This window comes from Nicotiana tabacum, chromosome 17 (genome assembly GCF_000715075.1).
Source record: "Nicotiana tabacum cultivar K326 chromosome 17, ASM71507v2, whole genome shotgun sequence".
Taxonomy (NCBI): domain Eukaryota; kingdom Viridiplantae; phylum Streptophyta; class Magnoliopsida; order Solanales; family Solanaceae; genus Nicotiana; species Nicotiana tabacum.
Genome location: NC_134096.1, coordinates 42,760,551 through 42,779,660, shown reverse-complemented (window position 1 = coordinate 42,779,660; position 19,110 = coordinate 42,760,551). Strand labels below are relative to the sequence as shown.

At 38.0% G+C, this 19,110-nt stretch overlaps 1 protein-coding gene across 1 annotated transcript; it reads right to left on the bottom strand.

Moving 5' to 3' along the window:
• Positions 1–17,581: 17,581 nt before the first annotated feature.
• Positions 17,582–18,420, bottom strand: LOC107828833 (uncharacterized). The gene has a single exon (XM_016656209.2). The coding sequence runs from the start codon at positions 18,305–18,307 to the stop codon at positions 17,834–17,836; it is 474 nt and encodes a 157-aa protein (XP_016511695.2). The 5' UTR covers positions 18,308–18,420; the 3' UTR covers positions 17,582–17,833.
• Positions 18,421–19,110: the final 690 nt, after the last annotated feature.

The following is a 19,110-nucleotide window of genomic DNA, read 5'->3' as shown; positions in this document are numbered from 1 at the left end:
AAAAGAACCTTTTTTTAAACTTCTTGGCAAGTTGATGTATTTCCATTCTGCAATTTGCAAGTGTTTGAATTGACGAGAGTCATAGTAATCACCCACCAAGGAAAATCAAATAGCTCACTAGACTTCTCTTTCCTTGCTGGAAATAAGAGTAGAATACATATTCTCCCTCTTTTTAATAGCAAGAAAATTAAGAAAACTTGAGCAATTTGGACTTTTAACAGATACCTCATCTCCTTTTAAAGACTTTGATTTTTTTTTTGTTTCTCCAATTATTTGCTAGAAGAGTTGAAGAGAGCAACAAGTCTGAAGTAACTAAAACTTACCCACCCGAAATTATATTCATGTTGGAAAAAATATTACTTCATACAAGATGAAGGAATTACTTTAGACAAGGCGAAGATTTTACACCGTCTCAAGTAGAAGTGGAACTACCCGACCGGTCGTTTTGAGTTCTAGCATGTCGTTCGGTATTTTGCGACCTTGGGTAGCTTCACTTCAGGTGCTATGACTTGTACGCATGGTCGAAATTGAATTTCAGGAAGTTCAGAGTTGATTTGGAAAGACAATTCTAATTTCGGAAGCTTTAATTTGAAACGATTGACTAAGGTTTGAAATTTAGAGTAAATGACCTCGGAATCGGGATTGAAAGGTTCCAACAGGTTCGTATGATGATTTTTCTCTTAGGAGCATGTCCGGATGTTAATTTTGAGGTCCGTAGGTTATTTCGACGTCAATTGGCGAAAGTTCGAAATTTGATGATTTTTGGAAAGTTTGACCGGGAGTGGACTATTTGATATCGGGGTCGAATTTCGATTCTGGAAGTGGGAATAGGTCCGTAATGTCAATTACGGCCTGTGTGCAAAATATTAGGTCAACCAAACTTGATTTGATAGCAGCGTCGAATGTAAAAGTTTGAAATTCTAAAGTTCATCAAGCTTGAATTGGGGTGCGATTCATGATTTTGATGTTGTTTGACATGGGTTAAGGCTTCGACTAAGTTACTAATGTGTTTTCGGATGCGTGGGTGTGTTTGGTTAAGGTCTCGGGGGCCTCGGGTGTGTTTCGGATTGGAAACGGATCGATTTTAGACATGGAAGAACTACTGAAGCTCTAAGCTTCTGGTACGGTATCACCTGCGAGGTTATGGCCGCAGGTGCGAGACTGCAGAAGCGGCTCAGGAGCCACAGAAGCGGTAGGTAGTGAGCTAGATGGGATTCGCAGGTGCGAGGAATATGCCGCACTTGCGGGCTTCAAGATGCGAGCGGAGGAGCGCAGAAGCGGAAGTGGCCTGGGCTGATCGATTGCAGGTGCGGGCTCTGTAGCGCACCTGTGGAGCCACAGGTGCGGTCATGGGCGCGTAGGTGCAGAGTGGTGCTCGAGCTGAGGAGTCTGCAGATGTGGAGGTTTTTCGCAGAAGATAATGTGCACCTGCGGTTGGTTGGCTGCAAAAGCGGAAAAGGGTTGGCATTGAGGAAAGCCGCATATGGGAGGAAGTTTTCACATAAGCGGAGCCGCATAAGTGGCTACTGTTCCGCAGATGCGAGTGGTCGTCTGGGCAGAGGTGTTCTTTTAAAAGCAGAATTTGGCCATTTTCTCCCATTTTCACTTGGGGCGATTGTAGAGAGCTTCAAGGGGAGATTTTTATCAAGCAACACAAGGTAAGTGACTCCCACCTATTATAAGTTAAATACATGGGTTGTGTATGGATTTAAACATGGAAATTTGTAGAAATTTGGGATTTCGGTAGAAAATCTAAAATTTGTAGAAATTTGGGATTTCGGTAGAAAATCTAAAATTTGATATTTTGGATTTTGACCACGAAATTGGACATGAAATTAAAAATAAATTATATATTTGAGTTCGTGGTGTCATGGGTAAGGTTTATCTTCAAACAATTTCGGAATCCGTGCACGTGGGCCCAAGGGTTGACTTTATTGACTTTTCGAGCAAAGTTGGGAATTTGTTTAAATTTATTAATTATGGGTATTAGAGTATATTTTGATTGGTTTGCATATTGTTTGACTAGTTTTGGACCGACGAGCATCGGTTTGAGGTATTAGAGAGGCTTTGGAGCCAGTTATGGAACTTCGGAGCGAGGTAAGTCTCCTGTCTAACTCTGTGAGAGGGAAACTACCCCTAGGTGATGTATTTGATATGTGCTACTTGTTGAGGGGGGCTACGTACGTATGAGGTGACGGGAGTCCGTACGTAGCTAAATCCATGTTATTGTCCAGGTAGACTTAGGTTCACACCATGCTATAGTTCTACTATTTGAGCTATCCCTTGCTTATTAAATTCCTTTATTTTACATTGCGAATTGAGACTAGACTTGTGTAGAGTGATAGACTTGCTATTGTAGAGATTCGACGGGTTTCATGATTAGCCGCAAAATAATTTTACGCCTCTTACGAATTTCTCCCGCACTATGCGTTCTCATCGAAAGTTTTCCCACAAATTTATAACTCACACGTCTATTCGTGAGTAGAGTCAAGGACCCGTTAAAGCTTCTTATTCTAATGGGATCGTGTCGTTCGCCTCGGCAGGATAGATACATCTATGGTTCGTGTCGTTCGACCCTCGGTAGTGCACATATTATGATGGATCGGGTCGTACGCCTCGGCAGGATTATGTACCACACTCTCATGGGAGCGGGTTGTTCGCCTCAGCAATAAAATAAATGTATTTATGGTTCGACAATGTTATGATGGATTGGGCCGTATGCCTCGGCATTTCTATAAAGGACTCTTATGAAATCGTGCGTAATAATTGATAAGAAGGCAGTATATCTGTGAGTTTTCCTGATTTGAACTGCGGTAACCTATCTAGTGAGGTCCATTATATATACTCCGATGGAGGAGGTAACTAGTAGCTGAGAGTTTGAGTTATTGCTGAGAGAAGAATTTTACTATGTATTTATACTTGGTATTTCGTTTAATTTCTCTGACTCACATCTGTTTACTTCTATTGTATCTGTCTTATTGGACCACTAGTAAGTGTTGATGCCGAACCCCTCGTCACTACTTCTCTGAGGTTAGGCTAGATACTTACTGGGTACGCGTTGATTTACGTACCCATGCTAAATTTGTTGCACTTTTTGTGCAGGTACATATTTGTCTGGCGGTCGTTTGGGCGCAGAGGCGCGGCTACTGCAGAGACTTTACCGTGAGTTGCATTTCATGTTACGATCCGCATCCTACAGAGTCTCCATCAGAGTTATTTATATTCTCCTATCTAATTTGTATTCTAGAAAGATGTTGTATTTTATTATATTTTCTAGTTGATGCTCATGCACTTGTGACACCAGGTTTTGGGGGTTCCTACGGGTTATTCATTATCGTAGTTCGTGTAAATTCTATTTCATACTTTTTAATTAAAAAAAATTATGATTTTAAAGTACTAAGATGAGTAATTAAATTGATCAATCACTGTTGTCTTGCCTGACGGCGGTGTTAGGCGCCATTGCGATCTATAGTAGATTTTGGGTTGTGACAGGTTGGTATCAGAGCATTGGGTTCACTTAGGTCTCACGAGTCATGAGCAAGTGTAGTAGAGTCTTGTGGATCGGTACGTGGATGTCTGTACTTATCTTCGAGAGGCTACAGTGCTGTTAGGAGCACTTACCTTATTGATTCCTCATCGTGCGATTTGATCCCTTTGAGACTTATATGACCATTGGTCCCATGATATTCGCACCATAAATTAGGATCCCTTTGGCTGGGATCAAGTCTCATAGTCTTCGGGAATCGTGCCTCTTTAATATTCCTTATAGCCGACACCAGCTCCACCACGCAAACGTTAAAGTTGTACTAAAAAAGCCTGGGATAGGAGGAATCTCGAGAACCCGATGTCTCCTTATCCTGCAATGACCTATTATTCTTACCGTGATCGGTTCTCATATCGGTAGCGAATCTATCCACCAACCGAAAACCTCTGCCACATCCTTTAGCCCGTTTATAGGGAATAAACCGACCCCTTGAAGACCGTCGATCTGAGTCGAAATCATCTCTTGACTTCTCTTTATTCTTCTCCCGGTCTCGACCCTTGGTTGATGTCGGAAAACCGAGCTGATCATCCTCAATTCTTATCTTTGATTCATACAAGTTGTGAACATCTGCCTATGTTATTGCCTAGAACTCGAGCTAACTTTCCTTCAATTTTCAGGAAGCATCGGAACTCCTTGGATTCAAACCTTTAGTGAATGCTCTAGGTGCCCATTCGTTCGGTACGACCGGTAGCAATATCCTTTCCTTCTGGAATCTTGTCACAAACTCTCGTAGTAATTCTGTCTCTCTTTGTGCAATACTGAATATGTCATATTTCGGTATTGTACCTTTTTGGCTCCGGCATGGGCTTTAATGAAAGAATCCGCAAGCATTTCGAAGGAGTCTATGGAATGCTCGGGCAAGAGTGAATACCACATTAGTGCACCCTTCATGAGGGTCTCACCGAATTTCTTCAATAAAACTGACTCAATTTCGTGCAGAGCCAAATTATTTCCCTTCACCACCATTGTATAGGTGGTGATAAGCTCATGCGGATCTGAAGTCCCGTCATACTTTGAAACATCTGGCATTTTAAACTGCTTCGGGATCAACTCTGGTGTCGCGCTCGGTTTGAATGGCAATTGGGTGTACTTCTTTAAATGCGGTCCTTTCAGTATTGGTGGTGCGCCCGAAATTTGATCCATTCAGGCATTTATTTCTCTCATAAACCACATCAGTTTGGTTTTAAAGGGATCGTTCTAATTGTTGTTGCCGGAACCGCTACCGTTCTCCCCAGCCCTATCAAAGTCGACTTCGTCCCTCGGGGTGTTTTTATCGACCCTTTGAGTTGTTTGATTTGCGAGAACACCAGGAGGAATTGGACCTCGTCCATTCACGTTGTTGGAAGAACTTGACAATGCCTGCACTAATTTTGTCATGACCTGATCCTGCCGCAAGAGATGGCCCATAATGGGCTTTTGTTGTTCCCTGAGGATCCTTACTGTTTCAATGACGTGCTCGTCTTCAGCATCATCAGGAGTTTCTTCTCGAATGTGTCGTGGAAATTGCCCGCCGTGAACCGGCGTGGCCTCGTCCCCCTCGTTGCGGGTATCACTGATGGAATCTTTGTGCTGAGGTTGATTTCCTTGGGCCTCAACGTTTTGTGTGATGTTGACATCGTTATCTGCCATTTTTAATAATTTTTGCTAAGAACAAAAAATCAAACAAGCTAGTAATAGATGCAGGGATCAATTTAATTACACAACTATCTAAGCCCCACGGTGGGCGCCAAACTGTTTACCCGTAAAACGGCACAACTGAATTTATACGTGATTTATAGACAAGTGAATCGATTTGCTTCTAAAATGATAAATAAATAAGACAAAAATGTAAGACTTAACCTTGAAATTGAGATAAAACAATAGATATCTTAGGCTCGTGCGTAGAGCTTTCGGAGGTAGTAAGAACAATAAAAGTAAGCAAGAAAGTAAAATGTTATTGAGCCTTTGAGAGAATATAGTGTATGCTTGTTAGAAAATTCGTGTCCCTTACAATGACGGTATAACTCACTATTTATAATTGTACTAGGGAACAAGGTCCTAGGATCAAGTCCCTCTTAAATGACAATTATGAGGGCCATTGAAGAATGTGTAAACGGTAGGCAGTAATGCTTTATTCTATGTAACGGACCGTGCACTTAATACTATAAAATATTTTTCATTAAATGCCACTCGGTGGTAGACATTTACTTCGCCTTTATGAATATCATTCTCTCTAGTATCAAGCGAGATCGTTGTCCTCGGGCCCGACTGTCTTCTGTCTTCGGCTCCAAGTGTCACTTTCTCATGCAAACATTAAATATGAACATATTTTACCCCATACAAAATTTTATATCCTGTGTCGTCATCTCCTAGTTTTACTACGTATTATTATAATGAATATAATTCATTAACAATTCTCTCCCTGAAATTGTATTCTTTTGTTACTTTTTAGAAAGTACGTAGAAACTGATTTACCGATCCACTTTTCAAGCTTTTTAGTGGGGCGATTTCTACGGAGAACGAAAGCAAGATCTTCTCATTTCTTTACCCTCAAGGGCAAAATCTGACTTTGACTCTTAAGTCTTACCATAATCTGTGGACGTTCTGTTTTTATCTTTAATCATGAAACAAAATCGAAGCAACTCTCGGTCCGTGACTTTGAAACAAAAAAGTCTGTTATAACTTGTTTTTTATATAGGCTGAATATACTTTTATTATTAAAAGATAAATTAATCAGTGGCGGAGCCAGGATCTCCGCGAAAGGGGTTCAAGAAAAACAAGATCATAGCTAGTGGGAATTAAACCTATGACCTTTCAAAGATTTTGAACCCCCTTGACCACTAAGCTACACTTTTAGACTATGTCAAGGAGGTTCAAAACTTAATATATAAAGGTAAAAAATAAATTTTACCTAATATATATAGTATAATTTTTCGACAAAAGGTTCGAACGAATCCCATTGCGCCCCCTAAATCCGCCCCTGAAACTAATATAATTGATCATCAGGTAATGAAGGAGAAACTTGGAGTATCAAATGCCAATATGTTTCTCTCAAAAGTCCATTGATTTACTTCAATTTCACGGAAAAGTGGAAGACGGAAACAAACATGGCCCAGTAAAGAAATAAAAGTTTAATCTATATCTATATCTATCTATATCTATATTTATATTTATATCTATCTATCTATCTATATCTATATCTATCTATCTATCTATATTATTATAAAAGTATGAATACAATGTCTATTTACAAAAATAACCTTATAATATTAAGCATAATAACTCATAATAAAAAGACATAACTAGAATTTTAGATATTAGTTTTATAATCCTATTAGTTTTAGGACATAATACTACACGTTAAGAATCCTACATAATTACATTTAGGAATCCTATTAGTATAATTACTTTTCGTTTGTCTAATTCATATAAATTGAACAAGTAAATATCTTTAGTCGTGTAATCTTATTACTTTTAGGATATACTTCTTAAATATTTCTATTATTAATTTAATTTGAAAACGTATTATAATGTCCTATTACTAATTTAATTTAAGAATGTATTATATTGTCCAAATTCATTTAGAAAAAATGTGTCATGACCCCAAATTTTTCTCCGTAGGATGTCGTGACGACATCTAGTCTCTAAGATTAGGTAAGCCTATCAATGCGGAATAAAAATAGAAATATGAAATAAATAAATTTGCAAACTCACATAATTATAACTCCCAAAACCCGGTAGAAATAAGTCACAATCTTCTAAGAATTTATCCTCAATGTATCTATATATCATAGTCTAAAGAAAATAAGGAAGCAACATAATAAGGATAGAAGGGGACTCTGGAGTCTGCTGGCAGATATACCTCGAAGTCTCCGTACACGGGTAGCTCACTGATGTCTGGACTGGTAGGATGTACCTGGATCTGCACAAAAAGATGTGCATAAGGTAGTATGAGTATACCACAGTGGTAACCAGTAAGTGTCAAGCCTAACCTCTATAGAGTAGTGACGAGGTCAGGTCAGGCCCTACTGGAATAATAAAAGGCATAGTAAAATGTTTAACAATATAATAACAATAAAATGACAATGGAAATGAATCAAGTAGTATGTCATCATTTAATTACACAAAATAAGGGCAAATAATACCTCACGAGACGAAAACAGAAATTTACAACTTTAAAGAAATTACCAAAATAACCAAAGGCAAATGCAGCCATAAAGAAATATCAACAAGGGCACCCCGAGGTACCACCTCGTAGTCCCAAATCATAAATAAATTCACAATATCTCATTTCCTTATATCACCGCGGGAGCCTTCACATTTAATTTTAAAGAAAATATTTTTCCCGAAATAGCATCATGCGTTTTAGCCACCCTTATCACACCGCATGACTTCTAGTAGTTCCCCTACTAGCCACACGTATCAACCCACCCTTATCTCACCGCATGCGTTCCAACACCCAGACATTATACCACCGCATGCGTATCAATATCACAATATATCACAATCTACATTGCTCAAATATTTCAATTTACCAGAATAAACAATATCAACAATATTTTCCACAACAGGGAGCTCACGGCTCAATCACAATGAGTACAAAGATCTCACAAAAATATTCGGGAATAAATAACTCAACAAAAATAATATTTCAAAATTTTTAATACGTTGCCTCTGTACCAAATTTAGAATATCAAATACATCATATTAATAATATTTAAATTTAAGAAATTCAACCTTAAAAAAAATGCACAAAATCAAAGAAATCATTTTTCAACTAAACAGGTAAAACAATTAGCAGGAAAAAGTCGAGCAATTTAAAGTATAAAAATTTGATCAATGATGAAGAATATACAAGATAAAATAATTTAATTAATTTGAAGCAGTGATCTACAAAATTTAAAGACATAATCTTCCACATTTAGCCTGTGTACACACTCGTCAAAACGACTTGTCGGGTCGTTACAATAAATGAGTGGGAAAGAGAAAAAAATGGCAGGTAAGAGTTAATACCACTAATGATTCTACAAACATAAAGATCTAAAAGTGAAATGTCATATCAATCTTTACTCTTTGAAAATAAAATTTATGGTGGATAAAATTATAATTTAGATTAAATATTTAAAACAAGAGATGAACTAATATTAAGATCTGAATCAACATAGAATAAATTATTTTTTATGTTAAAAGTAAATTGTAACACCCCAAAGAATTTTGAAGTACTTAAGTGCTATTAAGAAAGTTGATGTGCGCTAATTATATTATTTTGTGTGCAGACGAGGACTAATAATATGATAGATATTAATTAGATATGATAAGCGTACGAGACATATTATAAGTGGTGTGGGGTCTAAGGAGAGCCCTAAGTCTAAGTCAAGTGGGAAATTGCATGATAGATTAAAAGTTCCAGATATGTACGCACAAGACCAAACTTTGGACGAGCATATCTACATAAATATAATGAGTTATGTTGATGTATGACCTATCAAATGAAATCTCTTTGAGTCTAGTTTATAATTCTTCAAATCGTTCATCATTTGTACACTCCTACAAGAAGTTATGACCAAATTACCAAAGGTTGGAAGAATGTGATTATGCAGTAAGATGTGCGATCGCAGAATCATTATGCAAACCGCAGAACTTATTCTGCGACCGCAAAATGGTCGCAGACCTGACCAGTGCAGCCCATTTTTGGGCATCAATTTTGCTGTCCATTGTGCGACCCGCATACCCATTGTGCGACCGCATACCTGAGTTCGGAGGGTTAACTTTTCTATTTTCATAGCCCGACCCCATTTTGATAAATAGGCTTTGGGGCTTATTTTGGGGCAAATATCTGATGATTTTACAGAGAAGTGAGAGTGTTCTAGAGAGAGAAAATAGATGAAGTATTTTGTTCACAAAGATCTTGTTCAAGCCTTGAAATCTAACAAGGAAAGCTCACAAGATATTCACTCAAGAGGTAAGATTCAAACCTCTAGTCTTCAATTTCGAGTTTGGGGTAAAGGATGGGTGATTGGGAGTATGATTCTTGGGGTCTAAGAGTGTTATGCATATGTCTTTGTACCAATAAGGTTTGTGGGAATATTGTTGAGCTCAAATAAGTAAGGATTGGGTTGTAGAGTAAAGGAAATCTTGTAGAAGAACCTTGTAACCAAATTTGCAAACCTAGTGTTTGATAAAATGCTCAAATAAGCTGAAGCCATGAATATCTTCCTAATTATGGTTCACTTTTGTTATGTTTCTAAATAGATTGAAGTTGCTAGGATTTATGGAACCTCGTAGTAATGTAATGAAAACTCCAGAAAGATTGGAGCCTTCCAGAAGTCAATTCACAAGAGAAAGCTATTTTGGAATATCGACATAACTTCAAAAAGGTAAGTATCTTGCCTAACCTTGAGTGAGGGAATTACCCCTTAGGCATTGAGTCTTATGTGGAAATTGTGTAATTAAAAATCATGTACGCGAGGTGACGAGTACGTACTTGGTTTATATGTGCAAATTATATCGGTTGAAATCCGTAGATGTCCTTATGTATTAAATTGGAAAATTGTTGGAACTTAGTAAATCCTTGATTTGTCATGCCTCATTCCTTGTTTGTCGACTTTGTATTTTATATGAAAATTTGGTGTGATTTCCACTTCGATTTTTATGTGAATTTCGTGTGTTTATTGATTTGATATTTCTTGAAAATAAACACATTTTGGATTTTTCATCTGCAAATAAATAATTAAATATGTTTAAATTGAGGCATTTATATATTTATCTAAAATTTTGGATTAAAGAAGGCGTTGTCCTATGCTGAGTTATTTTCCCATCGTTGTTGTTATTTTTGAGATTTTATATACATTGTGTTAAGCCATGGACTATCTGTTGTGAAATTAATTATCTTTGTTGTACCTTTGGAAAGGTTGTGGCCTACGGGAAATTTATAAATATGAGTTGATGATGTTGTGCTGTTGTGATAATATTCTGTGTGAACTGTTGTGTGATTTGGGTTATTGTTATGCGGCGTATAAGGGTGGCATTCCATTATTGACATTATGCGGGCTTAGGGGTGGCATTTCACTGTTGTTATGTATGTTGGGATATTGTCTGGACAGAGCGATAAAGGAGGCTATTATAGGAGCGATAAGGGTGGCTATATGAGCGATAAGGGTGACTATATGAGCGATAAGTGTAGCTATTGATATTGTCAAGGCCGAGGGATAAGAGAGGCTATTATAGGAGTAATAAGGGTGGCTATAGAAGAGATAAGAGTGGCTATTGTCAGGGATGATATCTGATGATGTAGGGTTATTACGTTAGTAAATTTTATGTAATGATGTGGGGTTATTGCATTGGTAATTTTCATGTGATGTTGTGATTTTTCTTGTGTTTATTTTTATATCTTGTGCAACTTGTCTTGTTGTTTCGGTAAACTTGATAATAGTATGATCTATGTTGAAATTGTGAGCCTGTGGCTATTGCCGGGCGGATTATGTTATTGGCATGTGAACTGTCCGTGCAGATGTGAAATGAAATATAGGCACGAGGTGCCAGGGAAATATAATGATTATGTTATTGGCACGTGAACTTTCCGTGCATATGTAATATGAAATGCGATCACGAGGTGCCGGGAAAAATATGATGATTTTTATTATTGGCACATGGGTTGTCCATATGGTTTTGATAGAAATATGGGCACGAGGTGCCGTGGAAATATGAAAGTGGGCTGAGATCCGTGTTACGAAAATATGAAAGTGGGCTGAGAGCCGTGTTTTATGATTATGAAATGAGGTGTCACAGAGTGACTTTTATTTGAAAGAAGTATATTCGAAAGATATTTATTTGAAAGAAGTATATTCGAAAGATATTTATATGAAAGAAATATATTCTGGAGGTATTTATTCGAAAAAATTATATGTGAAAGATTTATATTTGAAAGAAATAATTATGGTGTTCTTGTTGCCTTGCTGTTTATATCACTAGTTGATTTTTGTTGCAATCACTGCTGGTTGTTTTTCAGTACTATTGTATACTGCTATATTGCACAGGTTATTTGACTAGTGAGTGTCTTGACTGTACCTCGTCACTACTTCACCGAGGTTAGTCTTGATACTTACTGGGTACCAACTGTGGTGTACTCATACTAAACTTCTGCACATTTTTGTGCAGAGCTAGGTATTGGAGATATCAGATTCGGAAAGAGTTAGTGTGTTGATCGCAAGGATTCAAGGTAGAGCTGCTTGGTCGTTGCAGTCCATTTGAGTCTTTCTATTTTATTGTACTGTAAACTCTTATTCGAACAGTATTGCATATTTGATCCTTGAGATCATTACATGTATTCTGTTAGAGTTCGTGACTCAGTATTACCAGTCTTGGGAGGTTGTTATAATTATTTCCACTGTGGGTTTCGCTTATCTATTTTTTAAAAATGGCTTGAAATGAAATTGAAATCGGCTTACCTACTCTTAGAGACTAAGTGCCATCACGATACCTGAGGTGGGATTTTGGGTCGTGACAAGTTGGTATCAGATCTCTAGGTTCATAGGTTCTACGAGTCACGAACGAGTCTAGTAGAGTCTTGCGGATCGGTACGGAGACATCTGTACTTATCTTCGAGAGGCTACAGAACTGTTAGGAAATTTCCACTTCTTTCATTCCGGTCGTACGAAATTTGTTGAATTTGGAATTTGAGGCTTTGTATATTTATTCTCTCACAGATGGTGAGGACACGTGCCACCAGATCAGTTGAGCAGACACCCGCGCATACTTCTAGGGCCGCAAGAGGCCGGGACCGAGGTAGAGGCAGAGGAAGGGCACGTGTCGCGACTAGAGCACCTATCAGAGCAGCAATTGAGGAGCCGCCAGTAGCTCCAGTTGGGGGATAGGTACCAGAAGCACCTGTTGTTACCCTTGGACTTCAGGAGACTTTAGCACAATTGGGGGAGTAACTAAGACTCCTACCGCCCGTGCTCCAGAACAACCGGTTCATATTTTTCAGGATCCGGGTATAGTACTGGTACATCATGTTATTCCGGTTCAGCCTGAGGTCAGGCCAGAGGCATCAGAAGAAGAATAAAAGAAACTTGAGAGATTTAAGAGGTATAGTCCACCTACCTTCTGTGGCACAGCTACTGAGGAAGCCCAGGGATTTCTAGAAAATTGTCACCGTATTCTCCGCACCATGGGTATTTTGGAGGTGAGCGGAGTTCCCTTCACTACATTTCAGTTGTCAGGAGCAGCATATCAATGGTGGTAAGCTTATGAAGAGGGCAGACCAGCCGATGAAACACCACCAACTTGGGCTCAATTTTCGGAAATGTTTTTGAATGAGTTTGTTCCCCAGACTCCAGGATGTGTGGCGCACAGAGTTTGAACGGTTGTGTCAGGGCACCATGGCGGTGTCAGAATATGCTATCAGGTTCAGTGATTTATCCCGACACGCACCTATCTTAGTTCTTACAGTCAGAGAGCGAGTCCGCAGATTCATTGAAGGGTGGTTTGATTATGATTTTAAAATAAACATGGCTCGAGAATTGCAAACTGACATTTCATTTCAGCAATTAGTAGAGATTTCCAGGATGTTAGAACGTGTTCGAAGTAAGGAAAATGAGTCTAAAGAGACCAAAACGCCTCAAAGCTCTGAAGGGTTCAGTGGATTTTACTCTTCAGCTATGACCCATTATGGCGGAGGCTCGAGCAGTCGGCCAGCTCAGCCTACACATCTTATTACTTGGGGTGCTCCAGTAAGTTCTTATAGTACACCACCGGCACGAGGTTCTTACAGTGGTTATTCCAATTATCCGGCACTGACTCAATACGAGCAGCCGCGACCTTAGAGGGTTGTTATGAGTGTGGTGATACTAGGCACATCATGAGAGATTGTCCCAAACTTGGGAGATATGGATTTCATCAGAACACTCAGGCTACATGCGTTATTCCAGTTAATACTCCACGTGCACAACCAATTAGGGGTGGAGGACAGGTGGGTAGGGGGCGCCCTAGAGGGGGAGGCCCAGCCCGTTGATATATTTACTATGGTGTGGCTGAGGCCACTACACCAAATTGTGTCATTACAGGTATGATCCAGATTTGTTATAAAGGGATATTTCCCTTAATTTGATCTGGTTCTGAATATTGAGGTGAGTCCTCCTATTATGCTCCGCTTATGGGTGAGCTTCGTAATTTTGTGACACACTTATATGTTTATCCCTATTGGGAGATTTTATGATGTTATCCCGTTTCTATCATTGTTATTTTTGTACACGATTGAGGGCTATAAGTCTAAAAGTGACTTTCTATTACTCACTACAGTGAGTTTTGATATGATTTCAGAATAATTGATCTCAATTTTATGAATTATATGCCCTATTGGTATGAGAGTTCATTATGTGTTATGAAAATTGTTTGCGGAATTTATTAAAAAGCAGAAAGAAAGGGAATGGAAAATCTCAGTTGGCACAATGTGCAAAATACTTGTGATTCGAAGTTGAGGATGAGATCCTCACATTTTTATACGATGTGAAATATTTAAACTGGTCTACAAGCCGCGGTGGAAGTTATATAAGGATGAAGTCCTTGTGGTAAAAATAATTTATGAGTTTAAATTCTCCCTTTGTGAAATTAAATTTGTACTGTAGTATTAATAGGGAGTCATGCCTGTTAGGCTTATTTGATAATTTTGTATGTATTTTCTGTGCATATTTAGCCATATTCGTGCTGTAAATATTGAGTTTTAGCCTATGAGATGAGTGCCCAGGTGGCGTTAAATATGACTCATTAATTCGGATAAATAATTATGAGGTATTCATGCCTCACGCGTTGCTGTCAGTGTTGTGTAAAATTTTAAACTAGATTTTGGTTAATATAAGATTAATTGAGGATTCTGGAATTAATTATGAACAATTATTATGACCAGAGATATGATTATGGGCATACGTATAATGTGTGGGTAGGCACAAAATTGCTACCGCCGGTTGAGACTAACACAGTGTGTTAATATGGGAAATCAAGCCTTTTGAAATCTGAAGGATATGGGATGAGCATGATGTTTCCCCCATCACTGTCCTCCATGTACCCGGTGTTTCAGGTGTCTATGTCTAAGAAGGTAGTTGAAAATCCTTTATCTATTGTTCCGGTGGAAGCTAGTGGACGTGAAGTTAATGGATAGTTAGTTTATGAGAGGTACCTAATTTTCATCTTTGTTAGATTAGTCTATAAGTTGGGATTGCCTGTGTTAATGTGTTATGGCAACGTCTGTAAGTCGAGAAGGTCACCTTGAAGGCTGAAAGTGTTGTGGAAAGAAAATATTTTCGTTTGATTGTATAGAAATTGGTTTTGATTTGAAAGGTACTTTCTAGGTGTTATGATTTAAAAAATAAAGTGCAGTTCATGTCTAGATATCACTCTTGATAATATAATGCCTGTAATGTTGAGATTTATGCTATTGATATACCTTGTGATGCTTTGTCGAGTTGTGGATGTGTTGATAGGGTGATTTTGGTGATTCTCTGGAAGGTGGATAGACCCAGTTACAGGAGAAACTCTGTCAAACGTTTTAACAGAACGACCCGCTCCCATGAGAGTAGAGAAGTTTACCTCGCTCGCGGAAGTACTTGCGACGCGAGAGGACATGGATTTCTCAGAGTTATTATGTATTCCTCATTTCTTCCAAAAAATAAGAAATCTAAATTAGAAATTTGCAACTTTAAAATCCCTATTTAAAATAATTAATATGCATAACAAACATAACAGTACAATTATATAATATAACCCATAACCTCACGAACTCAAACATAACACGTTCCCGGTTTCCGAATATTTTGAAAATAATTGTTACCCATAACCTCACGAACTCAAATATATAATTTTTACCCAATTCCATAATCAATTTTGTGGTTAAATGCGATTTTTATCAAAACCTAGATTTTTCAACTAAATCCACAATTTCTACACTTTATATGTTAAGAATCTACCAAAAATGCATATATTAAACTCATCTTATATAGAAATTACTTACCTCAAAGTGCTAGGTGAAAACCCCTCTTCAAACAGCTCTAAAATTGTCCAAGAAGTAAAAGAAATGAACCAAAATAGCCTAAGTCCCGACATTAAAAGTCCTCACTGCCTCCAGCGATTCCGCTTTTGCGAACCTTGGGTCGCACCTGCGGAACATCCATCGCAGGTGCGGTCCTATCCCAGGCTGCCTCCCTTCGCTTTTGCGGGTCCGCTTATGCGAATCTTTCTCCTCTCCTGCGGGCATGCGCCTGCGGACTAAGACCGCTTCTGCAGCCCCAGGCCACCTTGGCCATATCCGCATCGGCAGCACACGCTCCGCATTTGCGCCCTTGCAGGTGCGGAATATTCCTCGTACCTATGCTCCCAGGCCAACTCCACAAGTACCGCACCTGTAATGAGCCAAATGCACCTGCATGACCGCACATGTGGTCATTTCCTCCGCAGGTGCGAAAACACCAGATTCAGCAGCAACAACACTCCCCAAATTTTAAAGATTCAATCCGTTTTCGATCCGAATTTCACCCGAGGCCCCCGGAACCCCGTTCGAGCATATCAACAAGTTTGTGAACATAATACGGACCTGCTCGAACTCTCGAAACACGAAAAACAATATCAAAACTAAGAATCACACCCCAAAACCAAATCGTATCAACTTATGAACTTCAAGTTCTTCCAACTTACTTCGAACTCGCCGAATCATTCTTAAACTACTCAGAATGACACCAAATTTTGCGTGCAAGTCACAAATCACCATACGAAACTATTCCCAGGCTCGAAATTAAAATCGGTCCTCGATAACACAAAATCCTATTTCAAACCAAATTTAAAAAACTTGAAAACCTTTAATGCACCAACTTCCAATATTAAGCGCCGAAATAATCCCGGGTCATCCAAAACCCGATCCGAACATACGCCCAAATCCAAAATCATGATACGAACCTATTGGCACTGTCAAATCCCAGTTTCGAGGTCGTTTACTCAAAACGTTGACTCAAGTCAAACTTAACCAATTTAAGCCAATATTGAGGAACTAAGGGCCCGTTTGGACATAAGAACTTTTTTCCTTTTTTCGAAAAAGTTTCATTTTTTTTTCGAAATCAATGTTTGGCCATAAAATTTCCAATTTTCACTTGAAGATGATTTTTGAAATTTTTCAAAAATTTGAAAAACTCCAAAAAGTTGTTCTTCAAAATTCACTCAGATAACTTACAAAAATTCAAAAAAAATCCAAAATTATATTCATGTCCAAACACAACTCTAATTTTTAAATACCATTTTCACTTGAAAAAAATTCACTTTTTTTTTTTGGAATTTTACAATTCTTCTGTCCAAACGCCCACTAAGTGTTCCGATCCGAACCCTTCCAAACCCGAACTAACCATCCCCGCAAGTTATAAAACAGTAAAAGTACATACGGGGAATCTTATTTAGGAGTACGTGGATCTAGAAAACAAAACGACCGATCTGGTCATTACACCAAGAATTCAATTTTCATCTCTGAAAATGATGTATTCTTTTAAATTTGTTAGAAAATAACTTTTATCACGTTTGTATTTTACAATGACAATAAATAAAGCACGTGGACAAATGTTAGAGTTTATTTGTCACAACATATTTTTCTCACACATGCAATTAGATGTGGCACTTACAAGAAGGGATATCAACGTCGATAACATGCAAGAGTTTTGATCATGATGGAGCAGTCAAAGCATCAAAGAGAACATACACCGTAACATCGCTTATAAAGACGTCTTAGATAGGATACGATTACATTGCATATTTCTATACTATATCTAACTAACTAAAGTAAATTGATCATTTTGCATATTAGATGATGTCTAATCATTTTGAATTCTAGTTGGTAATGTAATAATACTAACTTTCAGCATTGAAATGATTATTGCATTTTTTCATGTTAATTTTCTGATTAAATCAATTTGTTGTTACTAAATATAAATAATTGACTGAACTCATATATAAGATATTATTATTATTATTTTTATTAGTATTATTTTTGTTATTATAAAAGTACACATGTTCAACGCGAAATGTCGATGGGCTGAATATTTACATACAATTATTAACTTGCAACGCACCTGTTCACAGTAACTATTTAATTAAAACTTGCATATTCGGACAAACTACAAACTTGACTCATAGTAAGAATTACTAAAACATGCAAAACAATACGAATATATATTTGAAAGAAGAGTAATTCTCCTACTTGGTAATTAGTGCAACACGAAGTTACTATTATTTGTGGAATCTAGTAATTAATACTAGCTAGTAACATATCATGTGAAGAATTCAAGGATATTGATTCCCAATTGCTGCATCATCTCCTTCACCTTGGCCACCAGCAAATACACCATTACCATTAGAACTACTACCTCCATCATCACCAAAACCAAAACCTCCGCCATTGCCAAAGCCTACACTAGATCCGAAACCTCCGGCACCACCAATGCTGGACCCGAAACCCGTTCCAGTTCCAGCTCCAAAGCCTAATCCACCACCGCCTAGGCCACTTCCACTAGATATTCCCCCAAAAGGATTATTACCAAAACCACCTCCAAAACCAGGCCCTACACCAAAAGCGGGCCTACCAATCCCGTGACCGCCTATGCGACCAAGGTATGGCGGTAAAGGGGGGCGAAAAAGCGTCTCCTGTTCATCTTTGGCTTTTGTAGCTTTCATGGAAAGGCTCCTTGCATTTGTTGGTAAAACAAGTGCACTAGCAACAAGGACAACAATAATTACGAGAATATTGGTAACTGCCATTTTCAGAGTTAATTAGTAGTACTAGAGATGTAAAAGATGTACTTTTGAGTGTGACAAGTTTGAGATTGGGAGCTGAAGTTATATAGTAGCCGAGAAATTGAAGTAATAAGGAAGAATGTGAGAGTTAGGATGACATATACTCATCATGCATTGCGCGTTAATTGTCTATATTTTGTTTACAAAAAGCCAACTACGTCTTTTCAGAATTAAGAGACCGAACCCTCTCAACTTCATGATCAACCTAACTCTTCAATACAGCAAATTAAAGCAAATCAAGTTATTTCTTCAAATTAAATGTACATCTTTATTCATTGTATTCTGGTTCTTCTTCCTTTTTTATGTTGGATATTAATTATATCACAGCATTCACTTTTTCCGTTGGATGCTTTATATAGTATAAGTACCTTAACAAAAACTTAACAAGATATATGGTGTGTTGAATTGGGTGATCTCCCCTGAGATCTCCTAGACTACACATAATTTAGATTAAGACCTGCAAATGCCAGGGACCATGGGCAGCATTCATGATTTAATTTTTTGTCGGCTCAATTTGGTACTTAACGAAAAACTTCACAAGATAGTATGGTGAATTATATTCATGAGTCACCATCCCAATATTTCCAGACTACCATAATGTAGCATAGTAGTATATCTAGAATGCTACGGACCGTGGCAGTAATATTACTCCATTTTTTTGTCGGTTTTTTTCTTTTCTTATACTACTCGGCAAAAAAATCTAATAATATAGTGTATTGAATTGTATGACCGCTCATTATCTAGAATACATACTCCTATAATATAAC

Excerpts from the sequence above, each read along its gene's own strand:
- LOC107828833 (XM_016656209.2), bottom strand. The coding sequence starts at position 18,307 with ATGGCAGTTACCAATATTCTCGTAATTATTGTTGTCCTTGTTGCTAGT.